This window comes from Oncorhynchus masou, chromosome 13 (assembly GCF_036934945.1).
Source record: "Oncorhynchus masou masou isolate Uvic2021 chromosome 13, UVic_Omas_1.1, whole genome shotgun sequence".
Lineage (NCBI taxonomy): Eukaryota > Metazoa > Chordata > Actinopteri > Salmoniformes > Salmonidae > Oncorhynchus > Oncorhynchus masou.
Window position 1 is genome coordinate 64,898,857 of NC_088224.1, and position 18,229 is coordinate 64,917,085.

Consider the following 18,229-nt stretch of genomic DNA (forward strand, 5'->3'; position numbering starts at 1 on the left):
TGATGTCATGGCTTTAGAAGCTTCTGATGGGCTAATTGACATAATTTGAGTCAATTGGAGGTGTACCTGTGGATATATTTCAGGGCCTACCTTCAAACTCAGTGCCTCTTTGCTTGACATCATGGAAAAATCAAAAGAAATCAGCCAAGACCTCTGAATTTGTTTTTGTAGACTTCCACAAGTCTGGTTCATCCTTGGGAGCAATTTCCAAATGCCTGAAGGTACCACGTTCATCTGTACAAACAATAGTATGCAAGTATAAACACCATGGGACCACGCAGCCGTCATACCGCTCATGAAGGAGACGCGTTCTGTCTCCTAGAGATGAATGTACTTTGTGGGGAAAAGTGCAAATCAATCCCAGAACAACAGCAAATGACCTTGTGAAGATGCTGGAGGAAACAGGTACAAAGGTATCTATATCCATAGTAAAACGAGTCCTATATCGACATAATCTGAAAGGCCGCTCAGCAAGGAAGAAGCTACTGCTTCAAAACCGCCTTAAAAAAAGCCAGACTATGGTTTGCAAATGCACATGGGGACAAAGATCATACTTTTTGGAGAAATGTTCTCTGGTCTGATGAAACAAAAATAGAACTGTTTGGCCACAATGACCAACGTTATGTTTGGAGGAAAAAGGGGGACGTGTGTGCGAGCAAGGAGGCCTACAAACCTGACTCAGTTACACCAGCTCTGTCAGGATGAATGGGTCAAAATTCACCCAACTTATTGTGGGAAGCTTGTGGAAGGCTATGCGAAACGTTTGACCCAAGTTAAACAATTTAAAGGAAATGCTGCCAAATACTAATTGAGTGTATGGAAACTTCTGACCCACTGGGAATGTGATGAAAGAAATAAAAGCTGAAATAAATCATTCTCTCTACTATTATTCTGACATTTCACATTCTTAAAATAAAGTGGTGATCCTAACTGACCTAAAACAGGTAATTTTTACTAGGATTAAATGTCAGGAATAGTGAAAAACAGAGTTTACATGTACTTGGCTAAGGTGTATGTAAACTTCCGAATTCAACTGTAGTACCGAACCATTAGCAGCTGTCACTGGGTTGTAATTCTAGGATACCCCTGTTTTCTCTGTTCTCTTTCATCTAGAACCGTGTAGACGGAACCCATTACCATGGAAACAATCAGACTTTGAGGATCAGCCAGAAAACCATCAGCCCTTGAGTTAGTTCAGCCATATCCTCATCATCTCCACTTTATTTAGCTCTACCTTCGTCATCTTCACTTTGTTAACGTTCATCTTCTCTGTTAGTTTAGCCGTATCTTTCTCATTTTCACGTTATTCTCTCTGTTCAGAAGAAGACAGGTAGAGGTTCAGGCAGCAGTGAGGTCAGAGTTGGTTCATTGGTTCATGATAAAGTCATGAGATGTTTTCTTCTGCCACAGTCTTCTTGACAGAATCAGATCTGATGAGTTCTCTCTCTTTGTCCTTTTGGCCATGTTGTGGTTCAGTATAGTTTACTCCATGGTTTAAGCAGTGACGTCTGAGTTGGTTCATAATACAGTTATGTTTTCTTCCGCAGAGTCTTCTTGACAGAATCAGGATGAGTTAATAAGTGTCTAATGAGTTTAGTTGTGAACGAAGAACTACAGTTTCTTCTTCTTCTCTCTTCTTCTTCTGACCTCTACTGTGTGTTTATTCTGCTGGACCTGGTATGACACACACACACGTACACACACAATAAAACAATAACACCCTTGTGAATGTGTATTTCACTCTCTTGAAAAAGAAAAGGCTACATAGCAGAGAGGTCGACTGGACATGACAGATTTCCTGACCATGACAACTGGAGAGGGGAAGGACAGAATGGAGGAGAGGAGAGAGAGAGAGAGCCAGGGAGGGTAGGCTCAGTGGGGGAAGGGGGAGGACAGAATGGAGGAGTGGAGAGGAGAGAGAGAGAGAGAGAGAGAGAGAGAGAGAGAGAGAGAGAGAGGGAGGGAGGGACAGGAGGGGAGGCTCAGTGGGGGAAGGGGAAGGACAGAATGGAGGAGTGGAGAGGAGAGAGAGAGAGAGAGAGAGAGAGAGAGAGAGAGAGAGAGAGAGAGAGGGAGGGAGGGATAGGAGGGTAGGCTCAGTGGGGGAAGGGGGAGGGCAGAATGGAGGAGTGGAGAGGAGAGAGAGAGAGAGAGAGAGAGAGAGGGAGGGAGGGATAGGAGGGGAGGCTCAGTGGGGGAAGGGGAAGGACAGAATGGAGGAGTGGAGAGGAGAGAGAGAGAGAGAGAGAGAGAGGGAGGGAGGGAGGGATAGGAGGGGAGGCTCAGTGGGGGAAGGGGGAGGGCAGAATGGAGGAGTGGAGAGGGAGAGAGAGAGAGAGAGAGAGAGAGAGAGAGGGAGGGAGGGATAGGAGGGGAGGCTCAGTGGGGGAAGGGGAAGGACAGAATGGAGGAGTGGAGAGGAGAGAGAGAGAGAGAGAGAGAGAGAGAGAGAGAGAGGGAGGGAGGGATAGGAGGGTAGGCTCAGTGGGGGAAGGGGGAGGGCAGAATGGAGGAGTGGAGAGGAGAGAGAGAGAGAGAGAGAGAGAGAGGGAGGGAGGGATAGGAGGGGAGGCTCAGTGGGGGAAGGGGAAGGACAGAATGGAGGAGTGGAGAGGAGAGAGAGAGAGAGAGAGAGAGAGGGAGGGAGGGAGGGAGGGATAGGAGGGGAGGCTCAGTGGGGGAAGGGGGAGGGCAGAATGGAGGAGTGGAGAGGAGAGAGAGAGAGAGAGAGAGGGAGGGAGGGAGGGAGGGACAGGAGGGGAGGCTCAGTGGGGGAAGGGGGGGGCAGAATGGAGGAGTGGAGAGGAGAGAGAGAGAGAGAGAGAGGGAGGGAGGGACAGGAGGGGAGGCTCAGTGGGGGAAGGGGGAGGGCAGAATGGAGGAGTGGAGAGGAGAGAGAGAGAGAGAGAGAGAGAGAGAGAGAGAGGGAGGGAGGGACAGGAGGGGAGGCTCAGTGGGGGAAGGGGGAGGGCAGAATGGAGGAGTGGAGAGGAGAGAGAGAGAGAGAGAGAGAGAGAGAGGGAGGGAGGGACAGGAGGGGAGGCTCAGTGGGGGAAGGGGGAGGGCAGAATGGAGGAGTGGAGAGAGAGAGAGAGAGAGAGAGAGAGAGAGAGGGAGGGAGGGACAGGAGGGGAGGCTCAGTGGGGGAAGGGGGAGGGCAGAATGGAGGAGTGGAGAGGAGAGAGAGAGAGAGAGAGAGAGAGAGGGAGGGAGGGATAGGAGGGGAGGCTCAGTGGGGGAAGGGGGAGGGCAGAATGGAGGAGTGGAGAGGAGAGAGAGACGGAGGGGAGGCTCAGTGGGAGGAGGACAGAATGGAGGCAGAGAGTGCGCGATAGAGAGAGAGAGAGAGAGTTTATGGTCTCAGTAGTGGTGCTAACCCCAAACAGACTCAGCTGTCTGTAAACCCAGAACAGTACCCTCAGTATGTGTACCAAATGCACCTTATTCCCTATATAGTGCACTTATTTTGATCAGGGCCCATAGGGACTACTGCTGGTTTTCTGTTCGACCTAATAATGAATTCCACCCACCTGGTGTCCCAGGCCTAATTCAGTCCCTGATTAGAGGGGAAGAATAGAAAAAAAGCAGTGGAACTGGCTTCGATGTCCAAATGTGAATTTGAGGAATATAGGGGATAGGGTGCCATTCGGGACTCAGATTGAGACCCTCCTTGTGGTCTCTCTTTCATTCTTTCATTCCTCCCACCTCACATCTGCCAGCTGTCCAGCTGTAGTGTAGAAACACCTGGGTCTGTCTCCCTCTTCACCCCTCCGTTTTCTTTTCTCTCTTCATCCTTCCTCTCCCTGAATTCCTCCATCTCCCTCCTCTCCATTTTCTCCCTTCATTCACTCCATTCCCGTCATCCCTCATTTCACACTCTTCTGTTTAGGCTGAGGGGCTTGGAGCCACTGTTATAACCCTGCTGTTAATGGCAATAGTATGTGTGTATGTGTGTGCTTGAATGCATGCACGTTCATGCTTGTGTGTGTGTGTGTGTGTGTGTGTATGTGTGTGTGTGTGTGTGTGTGTGTGTGTGTGTGTGTGTGTGTGTGTGTGTGTGTGTGTGTGTGTGTGTGTGTGTGTGTGTGTGTGTGTGTGTGTGCGTGTGTGTGTGTAAGCGCCTACGTGCTATGACTTGTCATTTTGTGTGTGTTTGATGTCTGTGTGTGGTGTCGCTCTCTCTGTGGTCGATACGGTAACAGGCGGTGCTGTCCTCCAGGAATACAGAGCTTTGAATTCCACTTCAAACAGGACTGATAAAACAACCCTGACACACGCACGCGCACACACACACACACACACACACACACACACACACACACACACACACACACACACACACACACACACACACACACACACACACACACACACACACACACACACACACACACACAGACACACTAACCTTTATCTCTTAATTACAATGAAGCCGATTAGACCTTCTGCACTGATACCTCCCACTGAATATACTGACAGGGAGGTTGTGTGTGGGCGCATGCATGAGCGTGTGTTTGTACTGATACTGATGCCTCCCAACGAATATAGGCAGGCAGCCTAGCTGTCCTACAGGCACCCATAAAACCGCCAGGTAATTATTCTAATGACAAGATGTTGAGATAGGAACATGTCCTGAAAACAATCAGCTTTTCCGTTAGAAATGTTTTGAAGTGCAAATAATGAGTTCAGAAACTCATACGCTACCGTTGTCTTTGCTGAATGAATTCTCTCTCATGTCGATCTTCATTTTTGTTGTTGTTGACTGTTGTTGTTTACAAACACAAACATCTGCACAGAACAACACTAGCACCTGATATAATGTAATCTGTGGATTCTAATAAAGTTTTTCAAATGTGTGTGTGTGTGTGTGTGGGGGGGGGGGGTGTTCCTGTACTCACTGTACTGTCATTCACCTGTCTGCTAAGTGGCACATAAGACACATTATTAAGTGATCCTCTCTGAGACTACTGCTTCTATGTGTGTGTGTTTAGGAGGCAACAGGCTGAAGAACCAGGTGTTCAGGCTGAACTGGGCCTGGGTCTCCCTGGAGAAGGAGTACTATGTGTTGGACGAGGAGGCCAAGTACCTGGAGGTGGTCCTCAAACGACGAGGATACCTGGGAGAGACATCCTTCGTCAGTGAGTCAAACGACCTTATTATACACATCCTTATACACATTGATCCCAAATGGCACTCTATTCCCATCAGAGTCAGGACATCCATAGACATCATCATGACATCCTTGGCTCTATCCCTCCAGGGAAGCTCCACAGGTTTTCAGCCTTTCATGTTCATGTAGCAGATGGCCGAGTTAGCCAACTGTCACTCCTGGTCCAATTCACACATTTTCTAAAGGAAAGGGATGTTAATGGATGTCCTGGCAAAAGTAGCGCACTCTATATGCCATTTGGGACATAGCCTTGGAGAACAAATAGAAGAGTGCCATTTGGGACATAGCCTTGGAGAACAAATAGAAGAGTGCCATTTGGGACATAGCCTTGGAGAACAAATAGAAGAGTGCCATTTGGGACATAGCCTTGGAGAACAAATAGAAGAGTGCCATTTGGGATGCACACCAAAAATAGCGGGGGGTCAATCTCTTGACTCAGACAGAGCAGTGGAGGGACAGACAACCTCAGGGTCATACAGGTCACAACCTTTCTTCCCTGACCCCTCTTCTCAGGGCAGGATTTACCCTTTTAGCCAACCCTCCTGGGGACAGCAAGGGCTCATGGGAGAGGTTATGCAGAGTTGGTGGTCGTCAGAAAGACGCCCGCTGTCACCGAGTTAGAAGCCCCTCTCTGTGAACATTCCTTCAATATGACTGTCCTGGACTGAAGTAAACACAGTGCAACAAAAGATGGGACACTAAACCTTAGTTTTATAACACAACGTTTATACACAGGGTTTAAAACAACAGTAAACCTTAGTTTATAACACAACGTTTATACACAGGGTTTAAAACAACAGTAAACCTTAGTTTATAACACAACGTTTATACACAGGGTTTAAAACAACAGTAAACCTTAGTTTATAACACAACGTTTATACACAGGGTTTAAAACAACAGTAAACCTTAGTTTATAACACAACGTTTATACACAGGGTTTAAAACAACAGTAAACCTTAGTTTTTAACACAATGTTTATACACAAGGTTTAAAACAACAGTAAACCTTAGTTTATAACACAACGTTTATACACAGGGTTTAAAACAACAGTAAACCTTAGTTTATAACACAACGTTTATACACAGGGTTTAAAACAACAGTAAACCTTAGTTTATAACACAACGTTTATACACAGGGTTTAAAACAACAGTAAACCTTAGTTTTATAACACAACGTTTATACACAGGGTTTAAAACAACAGTAAATCTTAGTTTATAACACAACGTTTATACACAGGGTTTAAAACAACAGTAAACCTTAGTTTATAACACAACGTTTATACACAGGGTTTAAAACAACAGTAAACCTTAGTTTATAACACAACGTTTATACACAGGATTTAAAACAACAGTAAACCTTAGTTTATAACACAACGTTTATACACAGGATTTAAAACAACAGTAAACCTTAGTTTATAACACAACGTTTATACACAGGATTTAAAACAACAGTAAACCTTAGTTTTATAACACTCATTTTATACACAGGGTTTATAACAACAGTAAACCTTAGTTTTATAACACTCATTTTATACATAGGGTTTTTAACAACAGTAAACCTTAGTTTTATAACACTAATTTTATACATAGGGTTTATAACAACAGTAAACCTTAGTTTATAACAAAGTTTATACACAGGGTTTATAACAACAGTAAACCTTAGTTTTATAACACTAATTTTATACACAGGGTTTATAACAACAGTAAACCTTAGTTTTATAACACTCATTTTATACACAGGGTTTTTAACAACAGTAAACCTTAGTTTTATAACACTAATTTTATACACAGGGTTTATAACAACAGTAAACCTTAGTTTTATAACACTCATTTTATAGACAGGGTTTATAACAACAGTAAACCTTAGTTTTATAACACTCATTTTATACACAGGGTTTTTAACAACAGTAAACCTTAGTTTTATAACACTAATTTTATACACAGGGTTTATAACAACAGTAAACCTTAGTTTTATAACACTCATTTTATAGACAGGGTTTATAACAACATTAAACCTTAGTTTTATAACTCTCATTTTATACACAGGGTTTATAACAACAGTAAACCTTAGTTTTATAACACTCATTTTATACACAGGGTTTTTAACAACAGTAAACCTTAGTTTTATAACACTCATTTTATACACAGGGTTTTTAACAACAGTAAACCTTAGTTTTATAACACTCATTTTATACACAGGGTTTATAACAACAGTAAACCTTAGTTTATAACACTAATTTTATACACAGGGTTTATAACAACAGTAAACCTTAGTTTATAACACAAATTTTATACACAGGGTTTATAACAAAGGTTTTATGACTACTACTGACACCACTGGTATTGTTTTCATTGTTTTTGTCCAGAATGTGCTAGTTTGAATAGCTGAAGTTTGAGATCAGATCAGATGGGTCGGGTGTATTGAGTTGTCCCTAGCTGTGTCTCACTGTGTATTTGCTAGCGTTGAGGCTGTGGTGCGTTGTTCCTGTGTGCATCCCGAATGGCCTGAAATATTCTCTATATAGTGCACTACTTTTGACCAGGGCCCATTGTTGGCCACAGGGCTCTGGACTAAAGTACAGCACTAAATAGGAAATAGGGTATCAGTTGGGAAGCAGCCCTGTGTCTCTGCTAGCTAATTATCTCGCTCTCTCTCAGGGGAGTATGCAGATAATATGCAGATAATATGACCATTAGACTATCTCAAGGGTCTGCCCTCTTCAAGAGATAATTCAAGTTAAGGAACTGTTCTTGAAGAACACAACGAAGAGGGTTCCCCCTTCTAATGGGTTGGCTGATTAGAATTTCTGATTACGACGATAGATAACTCAATTCCATACTGTGGAAACTTCTGAAGCTGTTTTTAAAAAATATTGCTGATATTAATATTTGAGAGTACTTGGATATATTTCTCAAACGAACATCATTGCATCAGTGAAATGTTCTGGCTCTCCAGCTGTGTGCTTATAGGAGGTTAGAACAGGAGAAATGTGGGTCTACATCCCAAATGGCACACTATTCCCTAGGTAGTGCACTACTTATAACCAGAGACCTATGGTAGGCCACTATAGAAGGAATATGGTGTCATTAGGGATGCAGAAAACCTCTAGAAGCACACACCGCACACTGGCAGTCCTTTCTGCTCCTCAATGTGTTTAATGGATCACAAACCTCAAAGGATGAAGGGAGATGGAAAGAGAAAGCCAAGCCTTCAGATGAACCAGACTCACAGGCATCAGATCAGTCTGACAGACCCACTACCCATCTGCCTTGGTACTGAGATGACATGCTGACTGATCTCAGGCCAGTGCTTCACACAGTGAGGAGACAGAGGATATCTGCTCCATCCCAGCCCTGCTTGCTGGCCTGTCAGAGCCAGCCCTGATCACAAGACCTAGGATACATCTAAAATGGCACCCTATTCCCTATATAGCACACTACTTTCAACTGGATGCCTGGTTCTTTATTGGATGTAGTGAGGCATTTGGTAAAGTTGTGTGCATCAGGGGAGGTGCTAGTATAGCAGCTATGTAGAGCTAGCCTGCTGCTATATAGGCTAAAGCAAAAATGTCATAGTATTTAAACCCAGGCCTGCTGCTAGGCCTCTGAGCTGCTTCTGGGATCAGGAGCTGTAGTCCTCCTTCTGCTGTGAGAGAGACAGAGCTTGCGTCCCAGATAGCATCCTATTCCCTATATAGTGCACTACTTTTAACCAGAACCCAAATAGGGCTCTGGTAAAAAGTAGTGCATTATGTAAGGGATAGGGTCTCATTTGGGATTTAGAGTTAGGGAGCCGCTTCTCTGCCTGCTCTTTGAAGACAGGTGATATATATTTCGGCTCTGTTGAGCTCATCCATGTGATCTATGAACACATGTCAGCAAGAACTGTAGCAGCCCCATGAACACGAACAGGGCCCATTTCCCTTCTTGGTGTAGGCATATCAAAGCTCACTTCAAAGAATGAAATGGTAATTTTGGTCCAATTCCCCAACTCATACATTTCCTCCTCCATCTGTGCACCGTTGAAGCTCTTTAGTGTTATCTTTCTCTCTCTTCTCTCTCTCTCTCTCTCTCTCTCTCTCTCTCTCGCTCTTTTATCTTTATCTAGCTTCTTAATTTATGTGTTTGTTTGTTGTTATTATTATTATTAATTAATTAAATAATTCATATTTGTGTTGGTCTATCTCAGAGTGAGCCAGCCAGTGAAGCTAGCTGGTTGTGTAGCTAGCTGGTTGTGTAGCTAGCTGAACAGCAGGAGTCCTGCCATCATCACCAGCCCTCAGTGACAGCAGGTCTGATCAAACAGCACTGGCACAAACTACCACCAGCAAGCTGGGCAGGCTAGACTCAGTAGACTAGGCAGTAACAACAATGTCAATCTACCAATACTTCTACACTACCTGCATAGACAACCTTGTTTTAAATTGATTCTGCTTTACCCACAATATAGCTTAATTGTGTCAAGATAATGTAGCTTGAAAGGAAGCAAAACGATCTCCCAATGTGGCATGGTAGGTAATTGACCTTGGTAAGATTTGATTTATTTATTAAGTAAGTTGACTGAGAACATGTTCTCATTTACAGCAACAACCTGGGGAATAGTTACAGGGGATGAATGAGCCAATTGTAAACTGGGGAGTATTAGGTGACTGTGATGGTTTGAGGGCCAGATTGGGAATTTTTAGCCAGGACACCGGGGTTAACACCCCTACTCTTACGATAAGTGCCACGGGATCTTTAATGACCTCAGAGAGTCAGGACACCCGTTTAACATCCCATCCGAAAGACAGCACCCTACACAGGGCACCCCAATCACTGCCATGGGGCATTGGGATATTTTTTAGACCAGAGGAAAGAGTGCCTCCTACTGGCCCTCCAACACCACTTCCAGCAGCATCTGGTCTCCCATCCAGGAACTGACCAGGACCAACCCTGCATAGCTTCAGAAGCAACCCAGCACTGGTATGCAGGGTGGTATGCTGCTGGCCTAGGAATATGTATTACAGTGTCCTCTGTGTTCAGTCAGACCACTAGGGGCCAGATCGAGAGTGACGTCCTGATTACCACCCCCTCCTCCTGGTCCACATCAGGGCCATCTGCTAGCTGACACATCACAACTTCATCTAACGTTGACTGCTTCTCTGACCCATCTCTGACTGGGCTCTGTTATTGACCGGTTCTTATATCTGGATGCTGCCTTCTGATCTTATCTTGTTGAATGCCACATTGTAAGAACAAATGTTTTTATGTACAGTACATGTAATCATTTCCTCTTCCTCTATGTCCCCTCTCTCCTCTCCTCCCTCCTTGCCCAGGCATCAGCACCAGAGATGGTACGGCGGAGAAGGATAAGGACTTCCGTGGTAAAGCCCAGAAGCAGGTCCAGTTTAACCCAGGTCAGACCACGGCCACATGGAGGGTGAGGATCCTGCAGGATGGAGTGTACGAGCAGTCTGAGACCTTCCAGATTGTTCTGTCAGAACCTGTCATGGCTGCCCTGGAGTTCCCTGACACAGCCACTGTGGAGATCCTCGACCCAGCTGATGGTATGTACTACAGGTCCATGATCCAGAGTAGCTTGTTTTAACAGTCTTAACAGTGTTGTGTTCAAATGACAAATGGTTGATAAGTCATTGCTACAGGTAGGTTCTTCATCAGTCTTAGCAGAGATGATTGGTCTGAGGTTATCTCTATGGGAGAGGCAGGGTTTTATATTAGGTGGGTGAGAACATCCAGGTCAGTGGATAACAAAACATGGACCTTCATTGTAATCAGAGGGCTGATATAAATACTATGCAGGCCAGTCTCTCTTGGCAAAGAGTTGAGGAGAGACTGACTGTATCACTTCTTCTTTTTATATGAAACATTCATGTGTTGAAAATCCCATATTGTTTGCATCCAGTACAAATTCAAGAAAGTGTACAATATTATATAAAGCCATTATTGCATGGAACTCAGTCCCATCTCATATTGCTCAAATAAACAGCAAACCTGGTTTCAAAAAACAGATAAAGCAACACCTCACTGCACAACGCCTCTCCACTATTTGACCTATATATTTTGTGCGAATGTACTGTATTGTTCCTTTACAAAAACAAATGAATGTAGTTCTGTCCTTGAGCTGTTCTTGTCTATTAATGTTCTGTATTATGTAATGTTTCATGTTTTGTGTGGACCCCAGGAAGAGTAGCTGCTGCTTTTGCAACAGCTAATGGGGATCCTAATAAAATACCTAATACCTTCATCACCCTCATTAGTGAAGCTGCTCTCTGTTAGTGAAGCTGCACTCTGTTAGTGAAGCTGCTCTCTGTTAGTGAAGCTGCTCTCTGTTAGTGAAGCTGCTCTTTGTTAGTGAAGCTGCTCTCTGTATGTGAAGCTGCTCTCTGTATGTGAAGCTGCTCTCTGTATGTGAAGCTGCTCTTTGTTAGTGAAGCTGCTCTTTGTTAGTGAAGCTGCTCTCTGTATGTGAAGCTGCTCTCTGTTAGTGAAGCTGCTCTCTGTTAGTGAAGCTGCTCTTTGTTAGTGAAGCTGCTCTCTGTTAGTTAAGCTGCTCCTTGTAAGTGAAGCTGCTCTTCGTTAGTGAAGCTGCTCTCTGTTAGTGAAGCTGCACTCTGTTAGTGAAGTTGCTCTCTGTTAGTGAAGCTGCTCTCTGTTAGTGAAGCTGCTCTCTGTTAGTGAAGCTGCTCTCTGTGAGTGAAGCTGCTCTCTGTTAGTGAAGCTGCTCTCTTTTAGTGAAGCTGCACTCTGTTAGTGAAGCTGCTCTCTGTATGTGAAGCTGCTCTCTGTATGTGAAGCTGCTCTTTGTTAGTGAAGCTGCTCTTTGTTAGTGAAGCTGCTCTCTGTATGTGAAGCTGCTCTCTGTATGTGAAGCTGCTCTCTGTTAGTGAAGCTGCTCTTTGTTAGTGAAGCTGCTCTCTGTTAGTTAAGCTGCTCCTTGTAAGTGAAGCTGCTCTTCGTTAGTGAAGCTGCTCTCTGTTAGTGAAGCTGCACTCTGTTAGTGAAGTTGCTCTCTGTTAGTGAAGCTGCTCTCTGTTAGTGAAGCTGCTCTCTGTTAGTGAAGCTGCTCTCTGTGAGTGAAGCTGCTCTCTGTTAGTGAAGCTGCTCTCTGTTAGTGAAGCTGCACTCTGTTAGTGAAGCTGCTCTCTGTTAGTGAAGCTGCTCTCTGTTAGTGAAGCTGCTCTTTGTTAGTGAAGCTGCTCTCTGTATGTGAAGCTGCTCTCTGTATGTGAAGCTGCTCTCTGTATGTGAAGCTGCTCTTTGTTAGTGAAGCTGCTCTTTGTTAGTGAAGCTGCTCTTTGTTAGTGAAGCTGCTCTCTGTATGTGAAGCTGCTCTCTGTATGTGAAGCTGCTCTCTGTTAGTGAAGCTGCTCTCTGTTAGTGAAGCTGCTCTTTGTTAGTGAAGCTGCTCTCTGTTAGTTAAGCTGCTCCTTGTAAGTGAAGCTGCTCTTCGTTAGTGAAGCTGCTCTCTGTTAGTGAAGCTGCACTCTGTTAGTGAAGTTGCTCTCTGTTAGTGAAGCTGCTCTCTGTTAGTGAAGCTGCTCTCTGTTAGTGAAGCTGCTCTCTGTGAGTGAAGCTGCTCTCTGTTAGTGAAGCTGCTCCTTGTTAGTGAAGCTGCTCTCTGTTCGTTAAGCTGCTCCTTGTTAGTGAAGCTGCTCTCTGTTCGTGAAGCTGCTCCTTGTTAGTGAAGCTGCTCTTTGTTAGTGAAGCTGCTCTCTGTTAGTTAAGCTGCTCCTTGTTCGTGAAGCTGCTCTCTGTTAGTGAAGCTGCTCTTTGTTAGTGAAACTGCACTCTGTTAGTGAAGCTGCTCTCTGCCTCTTATCAATCCCTGGCCTGACTCCAGAGCCTGGGAATTTTGGAACAGTTACCTGAGTTCTGTAACCCCAGGTTAGATTTAGTGATCAGTAACACTCTAACAATAGTCCATATGGGAAGTTGTTTCCTCCAGAACGGTAAATTAACACGGTTAAATAAATTGGGTATGGAGAATCCCAAGGTTTGGGTCAGACCCAGGGTATGGATGGAGAACACTAGACTGGAGACTTCCCAGGCTTCTCATGTTGTTTACACAACAGTTGTGTCCCAAATGGCACCATATTCCCACTACATAGGGAATAGGGTGATATTAGGGACGTACAGTAGTCAAAGTATCTAAATACAGTTCAGACAAACAAGGTTTTTAAAAACAGCAGCTAAGCCGTTCGTTCCCCTGTGATACTGTAGTTGGAAGTCTGAGGAAGGGAGCTCTTGCATAATGTACATATAAATGATGCCTCTCCTCTACTTCCCCCTCTGGGGTCCCCCTGTGTGAGAGGAGGAATATTCTGTCAACAACTTACATTGGTTAAAATGTATGGAAGATGGTATTGTTTGTCTCACACAACACTAGTCCCTTGAGGGAAATTAAGATAACATGCAGCTATCAAGTCAAGTCAAATTGTATTAGTCACACAATACAACAGACCTTACAGTGAAATCCTTACTTACAAGCCCTTAACCAACAATGCAGTTTTAGGAAAAAATACCTAAACAAAAAACATATATTTTTTTTTTAAAGAAAACATTTCTTTTTAGATGGAGAAAAAATAACAAATAAAATAAATGATACACTAATATAGAAAAGTAAAACATGTTTTTATATATATATATATATATATATATATATATATATATATATATATATATATATATATATATATATATATATACAGTGCTTTGCGAAAGTATTCGGCCCCCTTGAACTTTGCGACCTTTTGCCACATTTCAAGCTTCAAACATAAAGATATAAAACTGTATTTTTGTGGGACACAATCATGAAGTGGAACGACATTTATTGGATATTTCAAACTTTTTTAACAAATCAAAAACTGAAATATTGGTCGTGCAAAATTATTCAGCCCCCTTAAGTTAATACTTTGTAGCGCCACCTGTCGCCCGTCTGTTAATCTTGATACTCCCCATCCCGGATCCGGGATCGTGAATAAAGCCTCAGGCTCATTAGCATAACGCAACGTTAACGATTTCTGAAAATCGCAAATAAAATGAAAATAATGCGTCTGCTCTCAAGCTTAGCCTTTTCTTAACAACACTGTCATCTCAGATTTTCAAAATATGCTTTTGAACCATAGAAATTGACTAATTTGTGTAAGAGTATGCAAAGCTAGCTTAGCATTTTGAGTAGCATTTAGCACGCAACATTTTCACAAAAACCAGATAACCAAATAAATAAAATCATTTACCTTTGAAGAGCTTCGGATGTTTTCATTTACATTTACATTTAAGTCATTTGGCAGACGCTCTTATCCAGAGCGACTTACAAATTGGTGAATTCACCTTATGACATCCAGTGGAACAGCCACTTTACAATGAGGAGACTCTCAGTTACATACCAAATGCGCAGTTTTTCCTGAAAGCGTCTGTGTGTAGGAGAAATCGTTCCATTTTGTACATCGCATCTGGCTACCGAAATGAACCGAAAATTCAGTCACCTACAACGTCAAACTTTTTCCGAATTAACTACATAATATCGACCGAAACATGGCAAATGTTGTTTGGAATCAATCCTCAAGGTGTTTTTTCACATATCTCTTCATTGATATATTGTTCGTGGAAGCTTGCATTCTTCTCTAAATTCCATGGAAAAATACTTGCAGCTGACTTTTGCGCACCAATTTCGGCGCAGGACACCGGGCGGACACCTGGTAAATGTGGTCTCTTATGGTCAATCTTCCAATGATCTGCCTACAAATACGTCACAATGCTGCAGACACCTTGGGGAAACGACAGAAAGGGCAGACTTACTCCTCTCGCATTCACAGCCATATAAGGAGACAATGGAAAACAGAGCCTCAAAAATCCTGCTCATTTCCTGGATGCCGTCTCATCTTGGTTTTGCCTGAAGCTCACGTTCTAGGGCACGCACAGAAAATATCTTGGTAGTTCTGGACAAGTCAGAGTGTTTTCTTTCGAAAGCTATCAATTATAGGCATAGTCGAGCATCTTTTTGTGACAAAATATCTTGTTTAAAACGGGAACGTTTTTCATCCAAAAATGAAATAGCGCCCCCAGAGCATCAAGAGGTTAAAGTGCTGTCGTTGTTCAAATCGGATGATGACCTTTTCTGCTTCATCTAGGTCATCCACAGACAGACTTTCTTTTCCAAATGTCAGTTTGAACTTGTCAATTTGTTCCTTCAGTGAGTTTGTCAGACTCTGATCTGATCTTAGATCAGTTTGAGAGAGAATTTTCCTTTTCTGGCTTAACTGTAGAAGACGTTTCTTCAGTTTCAGCATCCAGGCAACTGCTTTCTTCAAGCTGTTCCATGTTGAATAATACTCAATCAGTTTGCTGTTTGGACTCTTTTCTTCCACACTTGTACTGTTTACGATTACATCTTTTCTCACCTCTGGATCATCTGGCGGGATGGAGCTAAGCTTCTCGGGGACTTTCGGCCATTGAGTTTCTGGTTTCTCCGGGAATTCTGGTCCTTTGCGCCATCTCTTTGAGTTCAGGAACATTTCAACATGTAATCCTCTTGAGGCATCATCGGCTGGGTTGTGTTTGGAGTTCAAATACCTCCACTGTTTTGCTTTCGATAGGTCACGGATCATAGCAACCCTATTAGCCACAAAGATATGGAATCTCTTGGTATCATTGCGGATGTATTTTAGCACAGACTGGCTGTCCGTCCAAAAAGTTGACTCCTCAAGTTCAATCTGGAGCTCCAACCTTAACATCCTGTCCACTCGCACTGCCAATGTTGTTGCAGCAAGTTCCAGTCTGGGGATTGTCATCTGCTTGAGTGGAGTCACCCTTGATTTCCCCAGTATGAATGCAATGTGAACCTTTTCCATACCGTTTGTGAACCTAAGGTAGCTTGCCGTGCCATAACCTTGTTCACTTGCATCACCGAAGTGATGCAGCTGTGCCGTCTTGACTTGACCAAAGTTCTCAGGCATCATACACCTGTCTATCTGGAATCTGGAGAGCTGGTCCAGCTGTGAGAGCCATCTCTGCCATGAAATAGAGTGTTCTTCAGGGATGACTTCGTCCCATCCACACTTTAGCTTGGAGAGCACTTGAAGAATTTGCTTTGCCTTTAATACAAATGGGGCGAGGAAACCTAATGGATCATAAATAGAGCTGACAGTTGAGAGAATACCTCTTCTTGTAAGGGGTCTGTTCTTGACAGTGACTCGGAAGGTAAACGCATCACTTTCAATGTTCCATCGGATTCCAAGTGCTCTTTCAACAGGCAGCTTTTCTCTGTCCAGGTCCAGTTATTTTATCTGCTTGGCTTTGTGTTCATCAGGGATAGAAGCAAGCACAGTGCAGCTGTTGCTGACCCACTTGGTCAATTTGAACCCACCCTGAGAGCACACATCACTGAGGTTTTTTTGTGAGAGCTAAGGCTTGTTCTTCTGTGGCCACTGACTTGAGGCAGTCATCAACATAGAAGTTGGACTTGACTGTTTGAATCACCTCTTCATTGTACCTCTCACAGTTGTCTTCTGCAGTCTTTCGCAGTGCAAAGTTTGCACAACTTGGAGAGGATATAGCACTGAAAAGATGAACCGTCATTATGTACTCCAATCTTTTGTTAGTATCACTGTCTGTCCACCATAGGAATCGCATGAAGTCTAAGTAATCTTCATGGACACGTACTTGATGGAACATTCCTTCGATGTCTACCATCATGGCAATGTGCTCTTGCCGAAATCTTAGCAAGACTCCTATAAGTGTGTTTGCCAGGTCAGGGCCTTGAAGGAGTTCACTGTTAAGAGATGTAACCTTTTGTTATCATCTCTTCCATGAAGCCTTTGTACTCTGCAGCGTAACCTTTGTCCTTCTTGAACTTCCTGATAATATTTAGAGCCCGCTGCTTTGTCATGTCATGATTGTTTGGCAGGACTACATATTTTTTGCGAAAGGGCAACGGTAAGTAGTAGTGATGGTCTTTGAGGTTTATAGAGCTTGATACGATCTCCATAAACCTACGATCCTCAGCTGACATCTCACTTCTCTCTTCATACCCTCTCTCAGGGAAATCATGGTTGTACTGATTTACAAGAAGAACCCCCAGGTCGGCCATTGAGAAACGAATGGCCATCACCGTAGGATGCCCAGATTCTTCTGCCATGGTACAATTGTTAAGAGGACCGTTCATCACCCATCCAAAGAGGGTTTTCGCTGCATACGGTCCGTTGCCTTGACTATTTATGATTTTCCAGGGTTCCATTGCCTTTGGAGCATTTACGCCAATCAGGAGTTCGACGTCGGCTTCAATTGCCTTCAACTGAACCTCTTTTAGGTATGGCCACCTTTTGTGAGATCTTTCTGAGTGGGAATATTCTCTCTTGTCACTGGGATCTTATTTTGGGTGTAGACCTTTGGTAATGCAAGAAATGTGTCACCTTCCACATTGCCAATCTCTAATCCAGATATCTCAAAGCTCTTGGTAGGACTCTCCTGCCCCATTGTGCGTAGCAGAATTTCAGTCTCACTGCCTTTAGCTTGCAACTGTCTCATGAGTCTCTCCGTACAAAATGTTGCTAAGCTACCAGAATCGAGAAATGCATAGGTTAACGTAGACTTGCTTCCATTTGCCATCTTTACTTGAACTGGCACAATATCAAGTGCACAATCTGTACCGGCCCCGGTATCTTCACCAGCTTCCAGTGAAACAAGAGCACTGCTGACAGTCTCCTCCCGATTTACCGCTACACCCCTCGTATCTGCCTTCAGAGATCTAAATCTCTCTCTTCCTTCAATGTGCAGGATAGTGGGGTGCTTTCTTTGACATTTCTGACAGGTCATCCTTCTTTTACATTCTTTGCTTAAGTGTCCTCTCATCAAACAGCCAAAACAAAGGCCTTTTGATCTCAGAAACTCAACATTGGCTTTGTGTGGCTGTGCCTTCCCCTGTTGGCAGTCTACCAAGAAATGCTCACCAGCGTAAAATACACATGAGATACTGGGAGCATCAGAAGGGTAGGTGCCTGGTTTCTTGACTTTGAATGTTTGTTCTTTTAGAGGTTTTTCAGGGTCACAATCTGTCACTACA

The 18,229-nt window shown here is 43.7% G+C and overlaps 1 protein-coding gene across 1 annotated transcript in view; it reads left to right on the plus strand.

The window, feature by feature from the left end:
* LOC135552840 (FRAS1-related extracellular matrix protein 2-like) overlaps nucleotides 1-18,229 on the plus strand; it is a 124,739-nt gene that overhangs the window by 46,912 nt on the left and 59,598 nt on the right. The window contains exons 5-6 of the mRNA XM_064984733.1: nucleotides 4,992-5,138; nucleotides 10,485-10,715. Coding sequence (XP_064840805.1) covers nucleotides 4,992-5,138; nucleotides 10,485-10,715 — 378 coding nt within the window. The remainder of the gene's footprint in view (nucleotides 1-4,991; nucleotides 5,139-10,484; nucleotides 10,716-18,229) is intronic.